This window comes from Prunus mume, linkage group LG4, assembly GCF_029339155.1.
Source record: "Prunus mume cultivar Tortuosa linkage group LG4, ASM2933915v1, whole genome shotgun sequence".
Lineage (NCBI taxonomy): Eukaryota > Viridiplantae > Streptophyta > Magnoliopsida > Rosales > Rosaceae > Prunus > Prunus mume.
In genome coordinates this window covers 26,089,724-26,113,334 of record NC_142701.1, presented here as the reverse complement: position 1 = coordinate 26,113,334, position 23,611 = coordinate 26,089,724, and the positions used below count along the sequence as shown (strand labels likewise).

Below are 23,611 nucleotides of genomic sequence, written 5' to 3'. Positions count from 1 at the left end.
CTGTATTTTTCAGTTAAAAATTAGCTATAAACACACAAAAGCTATGCATGGAATAATTTTTGAGTAATTTTTAGATTTAGAAGCTCGCAGAGATCTCTATAAAGAGGTGGATACGGAGTATGGTTGAAGTTGTATTTTTCCAATTTATTTCTAGAATATGTCTATGAAGATAGCTTAGGAAGCTCATTGTAAATGCTCTAGACGTACTTAATAGGCACAAAATAATCAAAACGGAGCTTTTTCCAGCAGCCGTGCAGTAAATCCAACGGAGGATCACTCACCTATGTTTGCAGGAAAAACTAGTAGGACGACGCAATATGTTCCAAAAAATTAATGCACAGTCGACTCTATGTTCCTACATATAATAATTTTAAAAAAATAATTAAACACCACGCTTTGCATAATATGCTAATGTCAACCCTCTGTCGTTTCTTATTTTCCTTTTTTGGTAGATATAACAAAAAAAGCCGTATATTCTCGATCTCCCTCTGGAATGTTGGTTGCCCCTTTCAAAGTCTAGTTGGGTTAAGGTTTCCTAGATATATTAGAGTTTTGTTTCAAGTATGTTTAGGATTTCCTAAGTCTAGTTGGGTTAGGGTTTCCTAGATATATTAGAGTTAGGGTTTGTATAAAGCTACCGACACCACCTTGTTTATCAACTTGGCATCTACTTTATCAGTCCCGTTCTCTTGGACCTCTATAGTTCAAGAAAACTGTGGTCAATCACTATTAGATTTAATCTAATAGTTAAGAAAAAACAAGTTTAAAAATCAATATGTTATCATTTTATATTAATTTTATTTAACAAAAACTTAAATTAAGGAAGTAAAAGAAAGCAAAACACGCCTTTTGGAGAAGACGAAGAACATGTTTCAGGCTTGAAAGGGTCTATGACAGATCTGGGGTTGGTTAAAACGAAATACATGTTTCAGGCAAAATATGACGTGGTGCCAAAGGGGTCTAGGTTCAAATAAATAAATAAACAACTAAATAAATGGTTTTAGTTTTTACTTTTAATTGTAGGCTAAATCATTAGGTCAAAATATGAGTAATCATTAGGTTCTAATTTACACATCCTTCCTTGATTGGGTTTTATTATTTTCTATTTAAGCGCGCATATCAAAGCAAACCTGAGACTCAAAGCAAAACTCTTCACCAATAACCAATACACTCTCAACCCTAGTAGTCGAGGTTTTAGCCATGGCAGCAGAGACAGCAAGGAGACAGAGCGGCATGTTACGGCAGGAGAAGCTGGAGTTGGTGACGTCAGATGATATACAGCCAATCGCGAGCTTTGATGAGATGGGACTCAAGAACGACGTCCTCCGAGGCATCTACCAATACGGCTATGAGAAGCCCTCCGCCATCCAGCAGCGGGCGGTGAGGCACATCATCGACGGCCACGATGTGATAGCGCAGGCGCAGTCGGGTACCGGCAAGACCTCCATGATTGCCCTCAGCGTTTGCCAGATGGTGGACACCTCCTGCAGAGAGGTTCAGGCGTTGATATTGTGCCCTACGAGGGAATTGGCGTTACAGACTGAGAAGGTGATCTTAGCAGTTGGAAACTTCATAAACATACAAGTGCATGCTTGCGTTGGAGGCAAAAGTGTGGGTGAGGATATCCGAAAGCTTGAGAATGGAGTTCATGTGGTTTGTGGAACTCCAGGTAGAGTCTTTGACATGATCAAGAGGAGAACTCTAAGCACTCGAGCCATTAAATTATTAGTTCTCGTAAGTTTCTCACTCCGTCTCTTCTTCTTTCTTAATTAATTTCCCTTTATGTTTTAGTTTCTTAATTTTCTTAACCTTGGTTTGGTTTGGCTTTTCAGGACGAGTCTGATGAGATGTTAAGTACAGTATTCAAGGATCAGATTTACGATGTCTACCGATATCTTCCACCTGACCTCCAGGTTTTCTTTCTCTTCGATTGATCTCTTATGTGTCTCAGTCATCTTTGTCTTATAAAATTTTCTTCTAATCTAAACATAAACCCTAAAACCTGAACACGTCAAGGAAGCTTAGGTCGCCTCGTGTCCGCACTGTTACTTTTTTTAAAAAACCAATCAGAAAAGATGAATGCAAATGAGCCTGGAAAAGACAAGATCAACGTCCCAGTTGCTTTTAAGAGAGATCTGCTCAACTTTAACAAAGCAGAATTATTTCATCTTTTTAGCCAAAGCTAGGTTAAGCAGAATTATCACTGTTGAAACCAGGGCAATCATTAAGCCAAGAGGGCCCGTTTCCAACCAGTACGGTCGGGTCTCTAGCACGAAGACTCAACTCAACTGTGCACGAAGACCGACTTAAACTTAATAAAGCAGAAAGTATAGTGGAAAGCAAAATTATTTCATATTTTTTATTAACAATAATTCTTTTGACAACACTCAACTTTACTGGGCCATACTTGAAATATAAATTCAGTTAAGGTTTTTTCTTTAGCATGTTCTCAAGTCTTGTTCAAAGCTAGTAGTATGTTTGTCTGAATTCAGTTGTAATATATTTTTGCAGGTTTGCTTAATTTCTGCTACACTTCCTCGTGAAATCTTGGAGATGACCAACAAGTTTATGACTGAACCTGTAAGGATCCTTGTCAAACGTGATGAGTTGACTTTGGAGGTAACTTACGCACAACTTAAGCAAATAATTTGAATGTGATGATGTCAAATTTGGTGTAAAATTGAATTAATAACTTGTATTTCTGATGACATGCACAGGGAATCAAGCAATTCTTCGTCTCCGTTGAAAGAGAAGAGTGGAAGTTTGATACGCTATGTGATCTCTATGATACTCTTACAATTACACAAGCTGTTATTTTCTGCAACACAAAGCGAAAGGTGGACTGGCTCACAGAGAAGCTGCGGAGTAATAACTTTACGGTGTCTTCAATGCATGGAGACATGCCTCAGAAGGAGAGAGAAGCTATCACCCAAGAGTTTCGCAGTGGCAATTCTCGGGTCCTCATCACAACAGATGTTTGGGCACGAGGCCTTGATGTTCAGCAGGTATGTTAATTTTTCTTCTTCTTCTAATTGTCTAACAACCATCAGAATCAAATTAATCTAAACTCTCTTCATGACATTGCTTTTAATTTCTCCTTGGTTCTTGTATTAATAGCAATTTAACATGTTATGCGTATACATATGTTTTTCCTGCATTGATTTTCTAATAATTATTTTGGAGTTTTTTTTTGTCCCTTTCTCAGGTTTCTTTGGTTATCAATTTTGATCTTCCGGAACAATCGAGAGCTGTATATTCATCGGATTGGTCGTTCTGGTCGTTTTGGGCGCAAGGTATGCATGTATTCTAATTCGTATGCAGGTGTATTTATAAGTATGTTGTGTTGATTACTGTTCATTAGCTTTATGTTTGCAAGTTTTAATCACAATTTGGTATTTGATTATTTGTAGGGTGTGGCAATAAACTTTGTCAAAAGCGATGATATAAAGATCTTAAGAGACATTGAACAGTACTACAGCACCCAGATTGACGAAATGCCTATGAACGTTACAGATTTGATATGAGATCTCTGTTCTCTGTTGCTAATTTGTACGGTTGCCCTATTGGCTAGCAGAAGCTAGAACTTTTAAAAGTTAAAAGTTTTGTTTAGGCGACTTAGATTTTAAAAACACCTTAATGCATTTAGTATGGGTCGAATTCAAGTTACTTTCCATTAATGCAACACTTAAACGTTTTGGTAATAGCTATGCCATGCCATTGCAGTGTCCTGATTCGCATAATCTGTTGATTTACAAAAGTTGATATGAAGTAATTAAAATAATTGCCACATTTGCTCCAGTATTTACGTCTAAGAATATATAGCAGAGCATAACAGCAATTTACAAAAGTTATCAATCACGTTTTAGAGCCTTTCTCACGAAGGCCTTTGTAATCGCTATTGCAAAGCAAGACAAGACTGTAACGGCAATGCTCCCAAGTAAGACAAGACGATCGAAAGAAGCATTTTGGATGGTGTAGACCCGGAGTCCAATCGTATCCCAGTTGCTTTCTGTCCAAACAGCGTCCACCAGCCCCATGGGTTCTGAGTTATTTGGAGGCAACACATTCCAAGTTCCAGATTCATATTTCAACCGTGTTGAGTATGCTGGAACATATCTGCATCATCAAACACAAGCATTAATTCAAAATTCTGCATGGTATCCGTCATTTATAGAAGGGCGAATTGCAATAACATATAGGTAACAAGTCAATAACAAATAGGTATCCACGGATTTATCAACATGTTATTGATACCTCATTGACATTATTGCAAATCCTTCCTTTAATAAAGGACAGATGTCTTGGAAAGAGAATCTCCATATATTATATACAAGGTTGGCCTATAGTACTAACAGAGGAATCTCATAATCAAATTTCAAACAATATGACGTGGCAGGCGGGCAAGACCCCACAACTAGGACTATGACCACTGTTTATTCCAGTACTGCCCCAAACACTAAATACTATTTAACTAAGCATGCTTCTTATAATGGATCTGCAACTTCTATTTCCTAGCTAGTTAGTTACCTGGTTGTGGAGACAACGCAGACTCCCTTTCCCTCAGTTTCAGCTCTAATGCATACTTCACCCTCATTACTGCAGTCTTGTGAACAAACAGAACTCCCATTTTTCCTTGGAATGGAAGTTCTTTCGGCCAGGAAATTCCAAACGAACCTTGAAATGTCATCAACATATCCAAGATAAGGTGGGGAGGAAGGTTCACCAAGGATGACACCAACATAATGGCTTGGGCAGGTATTGGCTGGTGATATATAGCTTTTCACCAGCTCACAAGAAAGACCAGGCTCACAGTCCAATAGGCAACCCATTAGTACTTCAACTAGTGAAACATTCGCGTTGATAGATGTTAAAGCTGAACTGCTTAAATTTTTGTTGTCACTTGCAAGAATGTAAAGGGTGCGTGCTACAAGGGAAGCTGCTGCCACAATTGCTGAAGAGTTTACATTGGCTGCATTGGAAGCAAGAATGAAACAAAATAGATTTGGGATCACCATTTAGCATTAAGATGATTAATCAAGAAAGAACAAAAGCATAATAATAAACTCACATATATCATCAAGGTGACTGTTGTAGAACTTGTTGGTGAAGACAGTATCAAAATCTTCTAAAACAACCCCAGAAGTTAGAGAGTTCTGTTAAGAGCAGAGGAGCTATTCACTAGAGTTCAATGAAAGCAACAACAAAATGGTTTCAATTTTCTTGAACATATTAGGATATCTTCTTGGTCTTTCTTCTTTTTAAGATATTATACACCCAAATAGCAGGCATAAAGAGAAAATCTTTTCTTCTTTATGTTTCTGCTGTCCAAAAGAAAGATAATGTCTCTAGGTACAAACTTAAGACCCCAAACAGAAGACACAAAACAAACAGCTAAAATAACTTTTAAAAGATATGGCTCAGGAAATACTTTAGCCACAACACTTTAATTGTTCCTTTAGTTAGTACTTATACAGTGGATTCAAGAAAATGAGACTTCCACAAGGGGGAGCTCCAGATGTTTACATTATAGGTTAATTGCGCAAAACTGGATTGAACTTAGTATTGTCCTGTGTTTGGTGTGCTGTCTGGCCCATCGACATAGTACTGTCATGTATTCAGTGGACTGCATATTATTTTCCAAATTTAAATATATATGCAAATGTTTTCTTGTAAGATTCATGTTCATGTGTCCAAGGAAGTCTTAAAAGTGGGACTAGTCCAAAACACGACTTTAATCCAGTCTATCAAAAGCACCCCTTACAAGACGAGAGGTTATGCCCTTACATGAGCAAGAACAAAATAACAGAGACATAAATTAGGAAGTAGCTAACAAAAGTAAGGATTTCAACTGTACTGTTACAAACCTTTCTCAGAAAAGTCATCAATGAGGATGGAGGTATCCCAGGATTTGAAGCATTTGCAGATGAGATTGTAAAGCTTTCAGACTTGACTGAATCTTGGGCACGCTTTAAAGCATCCAATGTCTCATTTGTGGCAGAAGAAACCTAAAAAATAACACCTTAGAAAATATAACCATTTTGAATGCAAATGCCCTTTGATGATAATAAGGAAGAATGATTCTTTATTTGATCTTCACAAGAGCTTCTTCTACTGAAGGTTTCATAGAGGGTGAATTTTGTATTTGGTTATTTTTGCATCAATGATGAATGATTGGTGATCCAATGGTGGAAATGGAAATTATTTAAAACAATGAAGAGAACAAAGAGTATATTTATTTCTATTATGATATGATCATGCAGTAACGGTAAGGGTTGATCAACCGAGTATTCAACTTTGAGCCATGTATATGGGGAGGTACTGAATTTTCAGCGCAAGCACAATTTTGGGAGGGAACTTTTTTTAATTCTGCAATTAAGCATGTGAAATGCAACTTACCACTTCTCCACTTAACCATATGAAATGCAAGTTACAAGGATATGCATAAAATTTAAATTTTAGGGAACAAATTTCTCACCCCAGTTGTATGAACAAAAAAGTTCTTAACTCCTTGGTTGAGGCCCTTTCCAACAGATCCAATTTCCACAACCTACACTCAATCATCCAATTACCAAATAGTTAGGTTCTCGAAAGATTTACCGACGCATAATGTGAAAGAGCCAAGTGAATTACAAGAAATTAAACTTAATAACTTGACATAAAACTCAAACTTGCATAACATGTGTCACATTATGAAAGCGAAATGACATATCATACATGAGAAAAATAACTGTATTTCTCCCCGAACAGAAATGGAGGGAGGGGACTGTAAAACTCAAATCCTCTTCTAACCAATGTGTTTGATGATTCTGTGTCTGGACAGTCTTGTAACTAGTAATTTTGTAATGCCAGGAGAGTGGTTGTGTGATGTTTAACTAATTGAGCAACATTACCATAAGAAACCTTCGGATTACAGTAGATGACTTCAATTATAGCAAGAGCACAAGTATACCTTCTCAATCAATGAGTAATTAAGGCCACTAACAGCATCAGACTGCAGATCAAGTTCAAGCAAAAACCTCCTGCTACCAAGGTAGCCCCAGGCCTCTCCAGTGAAAACAATGAAAACAAGCTGCATTAAAATTTAAGATCATGAAAACTACAATTCCACATGCACAGCAGTCAGCAGCAATAGATGGTTACCAAAAATCTAAGAACAAAACAAAATTGTTTAAGATAAATGAATGCACACAAAAATACATTCTAACTACACCCTTTATGTTATATGCCCCTAAAAATTAAATTAATGCATAGTCCTTTAAAATTTATTTTTCATATTGGTAATAACTAAGCATTAGTAGAAAAAATATTTAAAAATAAAGAGACGGCAAGCCAAGTATACAAGAGAAGACCACTAAGACAACAAAACTCTTTATGCATAAACACATAAGTAAATAACAACATGGAGAGTCTAACATTAACCACACAATCATTTCTCCCTTGATAATTTTTTTAATTTTTTATAGTACAAGTGATAGTCTAAATTATAGGGGTGGACGATTTCTCTCTCACACACAACTATGATGCCATGGGGGTTCGAACGTGAGACCTCTAGTCTGCAAGTTAATGCCCTTTTCCACTGGACTAGACCCTGTTGGCCCCTTGATAATTTATTTTTTATATGGCTCCCTCAATAGTTTATTATGACACTAAAAGTCCAATAAAAGAGCACTACACGCTTAGAGTAAACCATAAGCAACATTTAATTAAGACTAAGACTGGATTCTCAAGGTCAACAAAATCTCCACATAAATAAATTGCATTCCATGACTGATTTGTCCGATTTTATAGCAAACTTCAGGAGAAATGCGGGAAGAACTTTTGTGAAAATAAACCGAACCTCACTGAAATAAAGATGAGCCACATTGAAAACCCTGATAAATGTAAACTAATATAAGAACAAGATGTCTGATTGTAGCAGATGTAATTTAGGAGGCAAAAGCTGTTGCAGGTAGAAATTCCAAAATTCAGAAAATGGTATAGTTTGGGGAATAGTAATAAATCCATTTCACAGCTACAATGTGGTCAACAAGGGAAGCATACTCGGGGGCTGTTGCAGGTAGAAATTCCAAAATTCAGAAAATGGTATAGTTTGGGGAATAGTAATAAATCCATTTCACAGCTACAATGTGGTCAACAAGGGAAGCATACTTGGGGCTACCTACAAGGTTGTAATCTGAGCTGGACAGAAGCCACTTGAGGAAACAAATACAGAATATTCCAACAATCAGCAAAGGACATATTGTGATTTGTTAGCTGAATGCGTAAAAATGTTACCAAAACAAAATAAAATAAAATAAAATAAAATAAAGAACAATACATGACTAGTGATGAGATAGAGCACTTGGGCAGACAGCAGAACTATGCTGTTACCCATTTAATATGCAGCAAGACTCCAAACTTTGAATGGTGAAACAAACAAGAATAGTGGTTCCCTTGACTGAGTTGCCTCCTAAATGAGATCTGCAAATATAAACTTCCTACTATTCAAGGATCTTACAACAGGAGCATATAAGTGTTAATCTCTGACTTTTTGCAAATGACTTTTCTTTCTACCACTTAAAGAGAAGGGAGCAGTTATATCAACAAAAGAGAAACGGACATAATATGCCTTTTCTAATAATCCAAGTGATAGGGCATTCAGCTCATGCAGAAGGCACCTTCAGTTCTGGTGGAGCTGAACTCAAGAAATTATAGTCTGGTTCATGCCTTGAATCAAGTGACCATGCACATGCCTAAACTTCACTCAGCTATGGTTAGTTTACATGTTAAATATGACATATCATCCATTGTTGTTCTCTCCCCCATAACATTTAACAAGTCTTCAATATGAACAAACTGACAGAATGTTGTCTTATGCATGGATAAGCCATCGGATAACACACCTGTTTATTAAAGTCATCCAGACCATCCACATGAGAAAGTGCATCAACTGCTGCCAGCAATGAAATCAGCCCCTAAGAAATGTTCCAAACATAATTGAGTATGTTCATTTAGGGAGCCAAAACATTTTAAGGAAATAAAAACAAACTTACAGAAATAGGGGAGTCAGCGCCAAGGCCTTTGTCACGAAAAAATGAAGCTGAATCCATCGACGCCACCACGAGTATAATGGGCTTAGACTGCTCTGATGATGAAAAATTGATTGGGGGAAGCGATGACCAAACACTGCCCTTCATAATCAAGATGCCCAAATTAAACTTCACACAAATTAAAAAATGTAAAGGGCAAATAAAGATAGAAATTTTCCTCTTCTCTATCTTTCTAATAAAGAATAAAAATTTGAATAAACTTGAAGTGGGTTCAATACCAACATCGTTGACCATTTTCCATTCCAAAAAAGCACAAATAAGAACATTTATGGTACTTGCAAAAGGAGGTAAATCATTTGAAACAAACATGTATGTGCATACTCTACAAAACAACTATATAAACTGCAAACTGACTGGATCATGACTTCAGTTGATTCATTACTACAACAGATCACATGAAAACTCACCTGTATCCACCTAAGGGAAGGCAAGTATTTTCCTTTAGACAAGATTCTGAATCATGAGTCCCAGCTTTCGTTGTCTGATCCAAGCCAAGCATATGAGAGGTCATTTTATGATATTAGGTTAAGCAAACACACATGGGGTAAAATAATTAAAATGTGGCAGATAAAAAATCACGCTGAAATAACAGATTATACCTGCATCACCAGATCAAACTCAGCCACGTCAGCTGTATAAGATTTTACGTTCTTCTCATTCTTTATGGCAGCCTGAATATAAGTGACAGCACAAATAAATATACCAACAAAAATTTACAAAAAAATTAATCCGACACTAAAAGTAGTCAAACTGTTATCAAGTGCACACAAGATTTAAAATGTCCAAGTTGTGGAAAATAGCTAGTTTGGATTTAGGGAAAATGATGAAAGTATGGTTAAAAATGAATGAGAAAAAAAAAATTTGCTTTAAAATTTGTAAAATGTTATTAATAGTGCATCAGTGACAGACATAAACTTGAAAAACTTTGTGCATAAATTACAAATCTATGAGGTGGATGAATAAAGAGCACAACAATGACAATTATGACCTTGAAAAACTTTGTAAGAAAAATACATACATCTTTAGTTCAACGAATTTGTAATATTTGACAACATTTTATATGCTAAAGACTAGTTTAATTAATTAGCAGTAGTTAACACCTGATATAACTAATTTCACATTAATTACAACCTTAATGTACAGTAGGCAACACTAGTAAATCTAAATCAAACTAAGTGAAGTTAATTTACATTAGTTACACTAATTAAATCTAACTTACATTAGTTACACTAATTAAATCTAACTTACATTAAACCACTGAGTAACACTTAACAAATTAATTTGATATTTATCACAAACTTAATTTACACTAAGACCTTTAATTGAAGAATCCACACTTTAATATAAGCCCACAATTTAATTCCAGTTTTACATTTTACTTACATTGCCCATATTTTATTAAGTATTTATTCACATTTCGAAGAACCCAAGCTTTGCCTACATAGCTGATTCGCTATTTTACATTGAGTCAGAAAAAAATGCATAATATATTATCTCATTGCACCATCACATGATTTCATTTTCTGCTGCACCAACCTATACTTTTTGACACTGCAATACCGGTATTCTGCGCAGTTTGATGGATTTCGATACAAAATGTCGTAAAATTTCAAGAAAACTGGGAAAATAACCTTTAGATCTTACTAAAATTGTTTCTTGCCAAAATATCTATAGGATGGAAGGATACACCCTGTTTCAGCTGATAATTTCTTCAGTGCACAATATATCAGAAAAAATCTATAAAGCACCATTCTTGTAATTTGTTAAGGATGCAAGAAGCTCTCCTCATATTCTGAAATTACCAAGAGGCATATAGATGAAGCACAAACATTTACTATGGTATTTTAATTAAAGCTTTCACTCCATTAAATCTTTCCACATGTAGATGAAGCACTCCTTCAAAACAAAGAATTAAAAGATCATGCATATAGGTCAACAATAATTCCTCTTTTGATTTGATAGAGATTTAAAAGATTATTTAGGTTACTAGTGCTACTTTTTAAAAACTAACAAAGTAACAAGTCAAACACCCATAATACTCTGTCTGTTAGAATAATCATAAGTGCAAAGCCCTGCGAAGCCGTCTTGCATATCATAGTAATTATTATAACATATATCCAGGGTTACGTATAGTACTGGAAAGTTTTAAGTTCTTGCATTACCTCCTGCAGGGTCAATGTGCTACTGTGAGAGAGTAAGAATACAGGAAAGTTATATGGGTTCCACATTATACCAGAGCCCTGCAAATTTTAAAAAGTTGATGCTTCAATTTGTCAGAGGAAAAAAAAAGTAAAAAATCGAACATCCTCTGATCTAAAATTATTACTCTAATCTCAATAATTTAGTTGGAAAAAAAAAAAAACTTGTTAAAAGACTAAGTTTGTTCGCTTAAACAGTATACTTGTATCCTTGGAATTGATTGTCAAGTAGCATTATGCTTATCTAAGCAAGTCAAGCGCTTTATTTGGTACGATATGTTATCACTTTTCACATTATCGATTCATTAAGATATTTACAACAAAAGGTAAGCACTAGTTAGCAGCATATATATATACATGCATACAGATACAAATAAAAACAAATACATAAAAGAACTTACAATTGGGTTCCATTCGTAGTTGATGCTTTGATAAGGAGCAAATTCAGATTGTGGGAACTTTTGATCTGGAGAGAATCCTACAAACAAGATGAAGTGCCACTGTCAGCAACACCCATAAAGATGCTGAGGTTAACTTACCTTAGCCTCATTGAAAAAAAAATATAGAAATTCAGAAAATACAGAGAGATGACAAATAGATGACTGCAAGTTCACATTTTCAACTTATTTCGGAACTCAGGCCCTGATTCAACCAACTTGTAGCAATGTTTCAATGAAAAAATTTGAACAGAAAAAAGAATGGCTAGTATATAACTGCATCTTTACCTTTTAACTTACTTTGGAACTCAGGGCTTGATTCAACCAAGATACCAGCAACATTTTTAGCAAAAGTCGAATCATTCAATATTCTGAAACAGGCCACATATCTTACAAGTAAGCAATACTTCTTAGTCCAAAGAACTACAGAATAACAAATAGACTACTACAAGCATCATCCTCAAGTTAATTATCAAAAGTCTAGGTTGTTAGGGCATCCAAGCCCTAGGTCATATTACATAATGAAAATAAGAACACAGAGTACATAAAAATAACATAAAGCTTCTACTTTAATAATCCACCAAGTCCAAAACACAGAAGGACATTTTGATCCATGGCCAAAACACAGCAGTAGTTTCTTTAATAACAGAAGATGGAATTATAATTAGGTCGACTTCTCATTTCTCAACACATTGCTGTTTGTATGAGCTATTAATATATTACCAAGAAAATTATTCCTAAGATCGTTCTTCAATTGAATATATATAAACATCCACCAAGACAAACATTTTTCAGCAAAATTTATTTAGTTCTCAAGACACACTAAAACAAGCCAAAGTAGGCCCACTATCATTTAAATATAATCTACAAGAATGAAGTGGGTTATTCAATCATTCAATAAATGTTTTTTTTTTTTTTTTTTTTTTTTTTTTCAATCCCTCATATTTTACCAATCCATGTAACTATCAAGGATATGTAGAATGCCCATGGAACACAAAAAAGGAAAGAAAAAAAAAAACATGTTAACAAGAATGAGTTCTAATCCGTAAAAACATATGTTGCCATCTTTGAAAAAAGAAAAAAAGGTTTATCTTTCCATCATCATTTGTTAGTTGTTAGCTACACTACTGCATAACATAGTTCAAAGCATACAAAATAAGTGACCTAAAAAAGTGAAAACAAAATATACAATAAATACAAATATGGAAGCTTATATAGACACCTGGTAAGAAAACTTTGAATTTCATCCACTGACAGCAAAACTGCAGATAACTGAGACAGCTCAGTAGCATTGTTTAATCTTATAATTGGAGCGACAACCTTCACTCTTCCAGGATCTAAGAAAAATTCACCAGAGGTTCATTATAAAGATGTTCCGTCACATATAAAATTAGACAGAACTATGATAACAAAATAATACTTTAGAGAGCATGTTCTATTTTACATTTTTTTTTAGTTGTAGTTTCTTGTTGTTGTTAGTTGTAGTTTCTCTTTGTAATTAGCTTTCCTACTTTAATAAAATTATGTTTCCTTTAAAAATAAAATAAAACGTACTTACTTGAACAACCAATCACACCAGAAAGATTGAGTAGCCGTACACAAGGATATCCATCAAGTGTCATGTACATTGAACTCTGAAGATCAGGAACTGACTCCATCATGATTGTCTGTCCTAAAATTTCAAAGAAAATAAAACTATAGTTCAAGACAAACATCATGATTGTCATGTACATTTCCAATGAGTGCTCATATTTTCGACATACAATGACACAGCCATGAAATAAGATTTCTTGACTCAAGTGATTGCACGCAGTGTAAGTTCACCGTAACACATATTCATAGCTAAGAATACATTATGACTATCCATTATTAATCATTGTTAAATCATTATGACCATATATCAACTATTAGTACTTTATGAATATGTATTCTGAAGTTCCATTCACTAATGGATGTATTTAGTATAATAGACCTATTAATAAGACCATTTGTAGCCTTTGAGAGGCATCCAGATTTTCATATTACTTAATATCATTCTCCTTATAAATTTGATATTGCAAAATCCTTCTTGCTTCGTAATAAAAAGAACCACTTCATACTGATACTATACTCCAAGATAACACAATGAATGAGATCAGAAACTCAGCAGCTACAAACCGCAGTGGCATTCCAGATGAGAATTAGATATGTGCTCAAATTGGCAAGATAGATATTATGCAAATTGGAAGCAAATGACTCATGTGAAAGGTGAGAAAAGTAGGAAAACAACAAAGTTGAGAACAGCATATAACAAACAAGGTTTCCATTTTCACTCATTGAGTTTCTTAGCAACCAGGCATATAGTAATAATCAAAATCGATCACAACCAGAAAAAGTTGCGTAAATTGGAAAGAGATTGAAGTAATTGCAGATAGAGAGCGAGAAATGGAAGAAAGATCGCTCACCAGAGAATGAGAGACGAAGCTGAAAACTGAAAAAGAAAAGCAGTTGAAGGAATTTCATGGCCATGGTGCTTCTGCAGCTGACCTCCTGCTCTTGCTTACCAGAACCCTAGACCATCGTCGACTGCAAGCAACCAAATGATTTCCGTCTAACCTCTCTCTCTCTCTCCCTCTGACCCTGAGGTGGAACGGGTCGGGTTGGTCCTTTTTTTCCCGTTATTTTGGCGTCAATTTTAAAGACTCTAATCAACCAAAAAACAATCAAAGCTTCCTGGAAACTATTTTTGTTTTTCCCGTTAGTGGTTGCTTGTTTTTATCAAACAAAAAGAACCGTGTAAGACATTTGTAACTTAAGGGATTAAGAGTATTTAGTTTTATATTTAATGTTTTATATTCGATTTTCCCTTCATCAGTATTATTTTTATAAAAGCATTTAACTCTACATTCAACATCTCATACGCGATTCTACCTTCCTTAATATCGGTTTTATCCAACGGTTTCCTTTTATACCCATAGAGGCACTACAACTAGGTGGGTGGGTATTGAAATTAGGGGCATCAAACTTGGCTCAAGACCAGCTACTCTTCATACCAAACAGAATTCTGATACTAGTCAAATTTATAAGCGAGAGCATGTCTAATTCCCCACAAAGATAAAGAGCATGTGTTGTCCGCGCGGAGAAGGGAGAAAAAAGTGAAGTGAGTAAGTTGGGCTCTAGAATACTACTGGGCCTCAATGTGGGCTTTCAGACCCACTCCACTGATCCGACGACACTTGTTTTATTTTGGGAAGAGCTTTCATTTCCAACGTCGCAACGCAACAGCCACATCTTCCGTTTCTATCAGTCTTCTTCGTAGCTCACAGAGCTCGAATCTCTAGACCTCTGAAAACAACAAAAATCATACACATTGTGAGAGCGAGCTATTGTCGACAGAAATGGGGTTAGGATCGCTTGCTTCGAGGGCCATGCGGCCCACAGCGTCAAGGCTCCTCAGCTCCCAAAACCCTAGACCCTTCTTCTCTTTCCACAGAGCGGTCTCAACCACTCCGGAGCTCCAGAACGCCGACCAATCCGCCTCCGCAGCCCAGCCCGAGCCCGCCGCCGATCTTCCTCCCCGGACCCCCGTGGGCGGGGCCCGAGTCCACTTCCCCAACCCGGAAGATGCCATCGAGGTCTTCGTCGATGGTTACCCGGTCAAAATCCCCAAGGGATTCACTGTGTTGCAGGCCTGTGAGGTCGCCGGCGTTGACATCCCTAGGTTCTGCTACCACAGCCGGTTATCGATCGCTGGTAATTGCCGGATGTGTCTCGTAGAAGTTGAGAAGTCGCCGAAGCCCGTCGCCTCTTGTGCCATGCCTGCTATGCCTGGTTAGGATTCCCTTTTATTCTCCATTTCCAGTTTTTTGGTTAGCTGTTCATTGCTTTTGAAAGTTCCATATTTGGATTTTCTCCACTCCCAGTTTTGGCTCTACTATTTGGGTATATTTCGATTTTTATGGAGCATGATTAAGGCCTCTAAGCTGTATCGTATGGTTTATGAAAAGTTTCCTCCTTGTCAAATTTCTAATCTCATTCGTGTATGATCTTAATGTGACTATTGGGAGGATGCGTATGTATTAGTTTTCTCTCTTGGACGTAGATTCTTTTACATTTTTGCTAAATATTAATATGGATTGTGATTATATTTAAGACGCGGATGTTCTGTAGAGAACGATTTTATGAGCCTCTGATTATTAGATTCTATTGTAACCTCTTTTATTCTGATTTGAGTTTTTAATAATTGACCAATGCAATGGTTTGAAGATGGGGTATTTTTTGGTCGCAGTAGACCTCATATACGTTTGCTGAAAGTTGCAGTTTTCTTGACAAAATTTCTTTTTAGGCATGAAAATTAAGACTGATACTCCAATAGCCAAGAAGGCTCGAGAAGGGGTGATGGAGTTTTTGCTGATGAATCATCCATTGGATTGTCCAATTTGTGATCAGGGTGGGGAGTGTGATCTGCAGGATCAGTCTATGGCCTTTGGATCTGATCGCGGCCGTTTCACTGAAATGAAGAGATCCGTAGTGGATAAGAATCTTGGTCCTTTGGTGAAGACTGTGATGACTCGTTGTATTCAATGTACAAGGTCAGAATCTAACATTACCTTTCATACCCACTTATTCACCACAGTAATTAACTTTTTCTTTTCTAACATTTTTAATTGCTTAGGAATTCAATTACAAAGCATGATAAACTAACATTGATTGATTGAATTTTTTATTTTTTTTTTCGGTTGGAGAGAACATTATTTTTGTGATGCTGTAGCATTTTAACATGTAGAAGTATGCCATATTTGAAAGTTGTCAGTCTAACCCTAGTTATTACATTCTACAGTGAGTTATGAAATTGTCTTGCCAAATCCATGTAGCATGATGATATGTCTTCTAGGTATCATAAGTTTTCAAATTAACAAAATGTACATAATATAATTTATAGGGTTAAGTTTATTGACCTGCTTGTAATTGTTTCTCGGTTTTTCTGCTGCATTAGACATGAGAATAATTTCCCTCAATGGGGTTATCTTATAAGTTTAATCATCAAATTTTCCTGTGATAATGATGCTGTCAATGCTGAAATCTCATGACTGGTATTCCAATTGAAGAAGATTATGATTTTCTGTGAGTTGGTACCTATTTTCACATTTGGATTTCTTGCTTTTAATTGCTCCCATGAATGTGTAAGATAATTTTGTTGTTTGCATAGATCGTGGATTCTTGTAGCCACATAATGCCATATCTTACTAACTATCATCGACAAGGCAATTTGTTGATATGTTGTGATGTGAGTGACATGTGGATGTTGACGGACCAATTATTTCAATCCTATTCATCTACACTTTAGCACCAAGTTGTGTATAGTAGTGATCTTCTGGAGATCAACTCTTCTAGAAACCATAAGAACCTAATTGGCCTTAAGCATATTTGAGTTATCTTTCAGTATTCTATATGTACTTAGCATTTGAAACAGGAAATGAGGCTGTCTTATACCTAGAATGTTATGTAATGTTGAAATGCCTAGTTATCGGAATCTTTGTATAGTTCATTTCAAATTTGTTTTTACTTAACTTGCGGTTTGTCATGGTTCTGCTCTTTATAAAGCTGTTGAGCCAAGTTTGGATGCATATCCATGATATAATGTATTATCAAGTTAGCAGTACAGTGTCTCTAACACCTTATTTCTATTATCACACCTGTAGTATTAAGTTATCTTAAGTCTTCTAGGGGTTGTTCAGGATGTTTGCTTTTGTTTCTTTCTTAACTTGTGGTCACTGCTTCAACTACACTTTAAGGCACACTTTTATTTAACCATAGTTGCAAGCTTCTGATATAAAGAGCACTTTTGATTGAACAGGTGTGTCAGATTTGCAACAGAGGTTGCTGGGGTTCAGGACCTTGGCATGTTAGGCCGTGGCAGCGGAGAGGAAATTGGGACTTACGTTGAAAAACTTATGACTAGTGAACTTTCGGGAAATGTGATAGATATCTGTCCAGTGGGAGCTCTAACCTCAAAACCATTTGCATTTAAAGCTCGAAATTGGGAATTGAAGGGAACAGAGACCATTGATATTACTGATGCTGTTGGGTCGAACATTCGAATTGATAGCCGAGGTCCAGAAGTCCTGCGCATCGTTCCACGGTTAAATGAGGTAATTTTTTATTGGACTATTTTGATGTGCATTATCTTTTGGACGAGTTATTTTGTTTTCACAATACAATTAATGCAATACATTTTTTTTTCTTTTGGGAAAAGGGACAATTTTATTGCACAACCAAAAAATATGAACAAAGAACAAAGAAAAGATTCTTATACATAAAAACCAACATGCACTAACATTTTTTTGGCATTAAAGTTAATGGCTGACATTAGTCTTTGTTAATTTGTCGGATATTGATTTCCTCTAGTAATAAATCATTAATAGTTTCTTTTATTTGCTGCTTAGAAAATGCCACTGCATAACTACAACATTCTGTCACAAAAAAACGTTATTTTGCATGGTCATGTTTAAAGATACAAAAGGCCCCATCATAGTATTGTTCCCAACAAAGTGTGATACAACTAAACAGTTGCAGGTTAGTTTCTATCATGATGGACCTTGCGAACCTAACATGTGTATCCATAAATGCAAGAACAACCATCCACATTTCATAGGTCTTGCACATCCAGTTTTCCAAAAAAAGAGGCCACATGGACATGGGCACACAGCACTAACGCTATGTTAATATTCAATATTTTTTTAATCCAAAAATTGAAAAGTAAAACCTCGCTTCCCTTATCCATCAGTATGAATCAAGTGCATGGCACCATGAAATCTGACCGTAAAACAGGAGTTGATGGAAGAGGATCAGTGGTGTCTAGATTTGAAATTCAACGGAGTGGCTGGGGCCTGAGGGGAAAGACTTAGGTATTCCATAAAATTAAGCCGTGTGGATGTGGGCACCACAATACTAACACCATCTACAAGTAGTACTTTTTTTTCTTTTTCCTTTCTGCAAATTGACACAAGTCAAACCTCACCCTCTTCCCATCGTCACCATGAAACATGACCATAAAACAGTGGTTGCTACAAGAGGATGGGGACAGTCTAGATGTGAGGTTCAATGGAATGGTTGGGCCTTAGAGGTTCGCTGTTGTTTTGAAGGGTGAGAGAGAAGGTGAAAAATGAAGGATAAACATCTGATAAAGTGGCGTCAACTTGTTTCTGGACTCCAATATGGGCTGCATGCAAATGGCTGAGACCAACCATAATATTGTCTTTGGACTATTGGCGATTTCAGATTGTAATCAACTTTTTTTGTGGTTCGGTCAATTGACCTGACTCTTATTGACCGGCCCACTTGTCAGCCATGACTTATGTACTCTTTTGACTAAATCTACTCGAATTTTAGTAATTTTTAGGAGCAATGTTTGGACTATCCGAAACATTTTTAGTCACAATCTACTCTTGAGTCTGAGTCAAGAAACTTGTCCTAGTTTGGTCTCTTATTATTGACCTTGAACACCTGAACCTGTCATGTTTGATCTGTCTCAGTTGTCCCGAGTGTATCTTAACTCTCATGGCTCCATATATTTTCTTTTGATTTTGCCTTTAGTCTTGATGCTAGTTAAGTTTGCAAGTGAACCCATATTGTTGATTGCTTCATTAGCGGCATGTGACTTCCTATTTGGAAGTCAGTGTTTAAGGACATGCAGATCATGAAATTTGCCAATCTACTTGGGTGCACTAGTACCATATATCAAGACACTGAAATTCAAAGTATTTGGGTGTTATCCTTCACCTTAAATTTTTTCTTTTCTTTTCTTTCTATAATGTATTTCCTTACCACCTCTTGCAGGACATAAATGAAGAATGGATATCAGACAAGACTCGATTTTGTTATGATGGTTTGAAGAGGCAGAGGTTAAATGACCCTATGATTCGTGGTGCTGATGGGCGCTTTCAGCCTGTGAGCTGGCGTGATGCCCTTGCCGTAGTTGCTGAGATGGCTCATCAAGTTAAACCAGAGGAGATTGTTGGGATTGCTGGTCAGCTGTCTGATGCTGAGTCCATGATGGCACTGAAAGACTTCTTAAATAAAATGGGTTCAAACAATGTGTGGTGTGAAGGAAATGGTTCAAATCGTGATGCTGATCTTCGATCTGGATATATTATGAACAGTAGCATTGCTGGGCTTGAGAAAGCGGATGCTTTTCTATTGGTTGGTACCCAGGTATGTTTCTAGGAATTTAATCTTAATGATCTTTATAGTCCAGTTTAAGTGATTTTCACCTGCCTCTTACATGCTCGTATGACATGCTGAAGATGGATGAATGGGTAGTGGCCTAGTGGGTATTTGTTGATGAGTGGATAAAGTGTTTTTTAAATATGGTTTTGTTGAGGAACTCATACTTTCATATTATATTTCCAGCCAAGAGTAGAAGCTGCTATTGTAAATGCTAGAATCCGGAAGACAGTGCAAGCTACACACGCCAAGGTTGGGTACATTGGCCCTGCAGCTGATTTCAACTATGATCACGAGCATCTTGGCACAGGCCCTCAAACACTTCAAGAAATTGCTGAGCGTCGTCACCCATTTTCTTCAGTCCTCTCAAATGCCAAAAACCCTGCCATCATTATTGGTGCTGGGGTCTTTGAGAGAAAAGACAAGGATGCAATTTTTTCTGCTGTTGAAACCATTGCAAAGTATGCTGAAGTTGTAAGGCCTGATTGGAATGGAGTCAATGTACTGCTTCTCAAAGCTGCCCAGGCTGCAGCACTTGACCTTGGACTTGTGCCAGAATCTGAAAACAGCATTGAGTGTGCAAAGCTTGTTTACCTGATGGGAGCTGATGATGTTAACTTGGAGAAGGTTCCAAGCGATGCATTTGTGGTTTATCAAGGGCATCATGGGGACCGGGGTGTGTATCGTGCCAATGTCATCCTTCCTGCAGCAGCATTCAGTGAAAAGGAAGGGACGTATGTAAATACAGAAGGGTGCTCTCAGCAAACAGTACCTGCAGTTCCGACTGTCGGTGATGCTAGGGATGACTGGAAGATAATTCGGGCTCTATCTGAGGTTGCAGGTGTGCGGCTGCCATATGATACACTAGGGGCCATCCGATCCCGGATCAGGACAGTAGCACCAAACATTTTGCAAATAGACGAGAGAGAGCCAGCTACATTTTCATTTTCAATTAAGCCGGAATCCAAGCAAAAGTTGGATTCGACTCCATTTGGGACTGCCGTTGAGAATTTCTATATGACTGATTCGATCACCAGAGCATCAAAGATAATGGCACAATGCAGTTCAATGCTGTTGAAGAAGTGACCAGTGGATTTTTGTTATTCTCTAATAAAGTTGCAGATTCGCCTGTTTTCTCCTGTTATTTTTATGGGGTTGAGTAAGGCCCTGTTTGGCCAAAGCTTCTGGAACATTGGAAGTCCTTCCAATAAATTTATTCTAGGTTTTGTTTCACTGTAATGCAATGTAATAGCATTTTCTGTACAACTGTTGTTTGCATATATAATTTGGGATTTTTCAACTCATTTGTTGTACATCTTCACTGAATGTACAACACCGAAGCTTTTTACTCAAATTCGAATGCAACACATGAAGGACCAAATCAGAATGCAAATGAAGTGAAAAAATCTTTATAAATTAGCTGAGTTATATGTTTTCTCAGTTCCAAAGAAAAGTAGCGTTCATATGTTTTCTTGTTTCCCAAGTCAAAGCTCCTCTATATAAAGGGGCTTCTTGTTATGTAGAAGATGTTAGTTGAATAACCAAATCTTGTCACTCTGTTAATTTTTCTGATACAAACGATATTCTATTTTAATCTAATCTAAACTATGGGAAAGGGGATTCGAACTCGGATGCAGAGAAAGAGCACATTGACTCTAGCCAACTTGGTGTTGTTAAGTTTGCTTCATCATTTGGGTTTTTTGTTTTATGTCAAACAAAACTCCACCAATTCCTCGCCAATTCATGAATGTGTTTGTCTGTCCTGTTTGTGCCATTTGGGTGGCTCTTCTTCTTGTATGCTCTTGTTGAGCCGCTTATTTACTTAATTTGTTTATTCTTGTTTTGGTCTTGGTCATGTATCTTTCTTTGTTTTAATAAGTTTAGTTTTTACAACCATGTACGGGCTTGTTCAACAAAACCAAAGGCGGAGAAAACAAAAGGTAATGCGTACAAGAAAATAAAATGAGATAGTAATTATGCAATTCATTCACACAAAAACATAAAGACATGAAAACCTACAAACGGAAACACCCTCCTTCCTATTTCTTGCACTTTCTTATTCAAATGCCAAACACTACAAAATAAAAAAGAAACTATGGGATCAAAAAAGTAGCAGCAGCATATGAGATGGCACTGGCAAGCCCCAAACGCCCATGAGGGTTTTGGTTACTTCTGTTTTATCCTCGGAGAAGAAGAGTGATCCCAAAGGAAATTGTGCACACAATATGCCCCAACAGAGCCAAGAACCCGTACTTCCTGTCATCATCACACCAAAAACAAACAAAAAAGTAAATTAAAAATGAATTCTATAGGCAAATTTTCCTTTTCCAAATAGTTCAATTCAACATATTAAGACGGTGGCCACATATATAATCAAATCTTATTTGATTCTGCTTTCGGTCAAAATTAACAATCTCACGACATAACATGACGCACGTTAAGTTCATTCGAAGGTAACAATCTCACAACATAACATAACATGTTCAGTCCGAATTAGCATATCACAACATAACATATATTTGATAAAATACTTGAAAATTGTACTAATTGTATTATATATTGTTTGATATAAGCGATATTGGGGATGGGGAATCGAACTTAGCACCTCGGTTATAGGGGTAAATGTTATTAACCACTTCAATTATAACCTTTTTTGTCTTTCACAAGTAAGCAGATTGAAAAATGGTAATAAGACAAATAGCCATAGTTCTTTTCATCAAAAAGAAGAAAAATAACATAACATGTCATATGTCATATGCTAAGATATGTTAAAAATGATTAAATGAGTAGAGATTGGGAAATAGGTAAGATTGAAAATGGAGAAAGAAATAGGGCAAACCCGACGGCAAGGCGGTTCTCGGGGTCGCCGGTGGAGTAGCCTTTGAAATAGAAATAGCGGGTGACAGAATAAAACAGACCAAGGCCAGCTGAGATGCAAGGATGTTTAAGACCTCCCAATAACAGAAGCACAAGGAACAAAGGCATCAATTCCAGAGAGTTCTGGTGGCCTCTCTGAACACAATTGAAAACTTTTGCATCTTTGTTGTCAGATTCTGAAGCGTAAAGGGTTGGATAAGGCACCTTGTACCTGCCCAGTTCATAACAAATTCAATCAGAGATTTTAACAGAGATTTCTGGAAAATTTTTATTTAAAAAAATAAAAAAATAAAAAATAAAAGCTTTGCATTTTACATACTTCTTTCTGGCCTTGCCTACTTTGCCAGCCATCCAGAAATTGAGAAAGGTGTAGAGAACAAGAACAAGGACTACATAGCCGTACTCTCTGGGGAGCAATTCAACTGCGGTGGCCATTTGGTTTTTGGGTATGAACGTGAACTCAGGGAGATGGGGTTTACGAATTGACTTCTTGACTGACCGACTGTGTCTGTTGTGTGTGTGGATATAGATGAGCCTCTTGTTCTTTTCACTTGGGTTTATTTTGGTGCGTAATAATGGGCGCCCACGTTAGCTTTTATACTTGTTTTGCGACTTTTTCTCCAAGGCAGATAGAGTTCAATATTATTTCATCAATCAATATTCAATAATAATATATGTGAGAGTAGGCTTGTGTAACAAGTACATCTTTTTTCCTTGTTTCTTTTTAATGAGGAGTTTGAGGTTGTATTTGTCCAGCCTGCACTTAGAGTTTGACAATTGTTTTAAATTAGTTTACAATGGGTAC

The 23,611-nt window shown here is 36.6% G+C and overlaps 3 protein-coding genes and 1 pseudogene across 7 annotated transcripts; 2 read left to right on the top strand and 2 right to left on the bottom strand.

The window, feature by feature from the left end:
- The first annotated feature begins 1,102 nt into the window (after positions 1 to 1,102).
- On the top strand, positions 1,103 to 3,673 carry LOC103328722 (eukaryotic initiation factor 4A-3-like; annotated as a pseudogene). Its single transcript, XR_016125915.1, has 6 exons — positions 1,103 to 1,734; positions 1,833 to 1,913; positions 2,512 to 2,619; positions 2,718 to 3,005; positions 3,206 to 3,293; positions 3,411 to 3,673. The product of XR_016125915.1 is annotated as a eukaryotic initiation factor 4A-3-like (transcript).
- A 19-nt stretch (positions 3,674 to 3,692) lies between these two features.
- On the bottom strand, positions 3,693 to 14,451 carry LOC103328718 (Zn-dependent exopeptidases superfamily protein). Of its 4 annotated transcripts, none has more exons than XM_089049749.1 (16): positions 14,169 to 14,451; positions 13,283 to 13,396; positions 12,947 to 13,061; positions 12,013 to 12,095; positions 11,689 to 11,765; positions 11,252 to 11,329; positions 9,689 to 9,760; positions 9,497 to 9,570; positions 9,033 to 9,165; positions 8,883 to 8,954; positions 6,950 to 7,069; positions 6,476 to 6,547; positions 5,865 to 6,005; positions 5,069 to 5,153; positions 4,528 to 4,969; positions 3,693 to 4,116 (listed from the first exon to the last, which is right to left on the bottom strand). In XM_089049749.1, the coding sequence occupies exons 1-16, from the start codon at positions 14,230 to 14,232 to the stop codon at positions 3,852 to 3,854; spliced, it is 2,007 nt and encodes a 668-aa protein (XP_088905875.1). In that variant the 5' UTR covers positions 14,233 to 14,451; the 3' UTR covers positions 3,693 to 3,851. The 4 variants fall into 4 exon arrangements, with proteins under 4 accessions (XP_088905875.1, XP_088905876.1, XP_088905877.1 ...); XM_089049750.1 differs by having other exon boundaries at positions 12,025 to 12,095; positions 14,169 to 14,387; XM_089049751.1 differs by lacking the exon at positions 11,252 to 11,329 and having other exon boundaries at positions 14,169 to 14,390.
- A 498-nt stretch (positions 14,452 to 14,949) lies between these two features.
- Positions 14,950 to 21,229, top strand: EMB1467 (NADH-ubiquinone dehydrogenase). Its single transcript, XM_089049748.1, has 5 exons — positions 14,950 to 15,534; positions 16,049 to 16,295; positions 17,561 to 17,855; positions 19,543 to 19,917; positions 20,116 to 21,229. Exons 1-5 carry the CDS (start codon positions 15,102 to 15,104, stop codon positions 21,013 to 21,015), a joined length of 2,250 nt encoding a protein of 749 aa, XP_088905874.1. The 5' UTR covers positions 14,950 to 15,101; the 3' UTR covers positions 21,016 to 21,229.
- A 644-nt stretch (positions 21,230 to 21,873) lies between these two features.
- LOC103328720 (uncharacterized) lies at positions 21,874 to 23,377 on the bottom strand. The gene is made up of 3 exons (XM_089049753.1): positions 23,126 to 23,377; positions 22,769 to 23,017; positions 21,874 to 22,185 (listed from the first exon to the last, which is right to left on the bottom strand). Exons 1-3 carry the CDS (start codon positions 23,239 to 23,241, stop codon positions 22,107 to 22,109), a joined length of 444 nt encoding a protein of 147 aa, XP_088905879.1. The 5' UTR covers positions 23,242 to 23,377; the 3' UTR covers positions 21,874 to 22,106.
- Positions 23,378 to 23,611: the final 234 nt, after the last annotated feature.

Bases quoted from the DNA above. Each gene is read 5' to 3' on its own strand.
- EMB1467 (XM_089049748.1), top strand. From the start codon at position 15,102: ATGGGGTTAGGATCGCTTGCTTCGAGGGCCATGCGGCCCACAGCGTCA. The intron at 15,535-16,048 runs GTTAGGATTCCC...ATTTCTTTTTAG, and splicing joins TGCCATGCCTGCTATGCCTG to GCATGAAAATTAAGACTGAT. The intron at 17,856-19,542 runs GTAATTTTTTAT...CACCTCTTGCAG, and splicing joins TCGTTCCACGGTTAAATGAG to GACATAAATGAAGAATGGAT.
- LOC103328718 (XM_089049749.1), bottom strand. From the start codon at position 14,232: ATGGCCATGAAATTCCTTCAACTGCTTTTCTTTTTCAGTTTTCAGCTT. The intron at 13,397-14,168 runs GTGAGCGATCTT...TTGAAATTTTAG, and splicing joins GCTTCGTCTCTCATTCTCTG to GACAGACAATCATGATGGAG. The intron at 4,970-5,068 runs GTGAGTTTATTA...CTTCCAATGCAG, and splicing joins CAGTCACCTTGATGATATAT to CCAATGTAAACTCTTCAGCA.
- LOC103328720 (XM_089049753.1), bottom strand. From the start codon at position 23,241: ATGGCCACCGCAGTTGAATTGCTCCCCAGAGAGTACGGCTATGTAGTC. The intron at 23,018-23,125 runs GTATGTAAAATG...TGAACTGGGCAG, and splicing joins GTAGGCAAGGCCAGAAAGAA to GTACAAGGTGCCTTATCCAA. The intron at 22,186-22,768 runs GTTTGCCCTATT...TGATGATGACAG, and splicing joins GAGAACCGCCTTGCCGTCGG to GAAGTACGGGTTCTTGGCTC.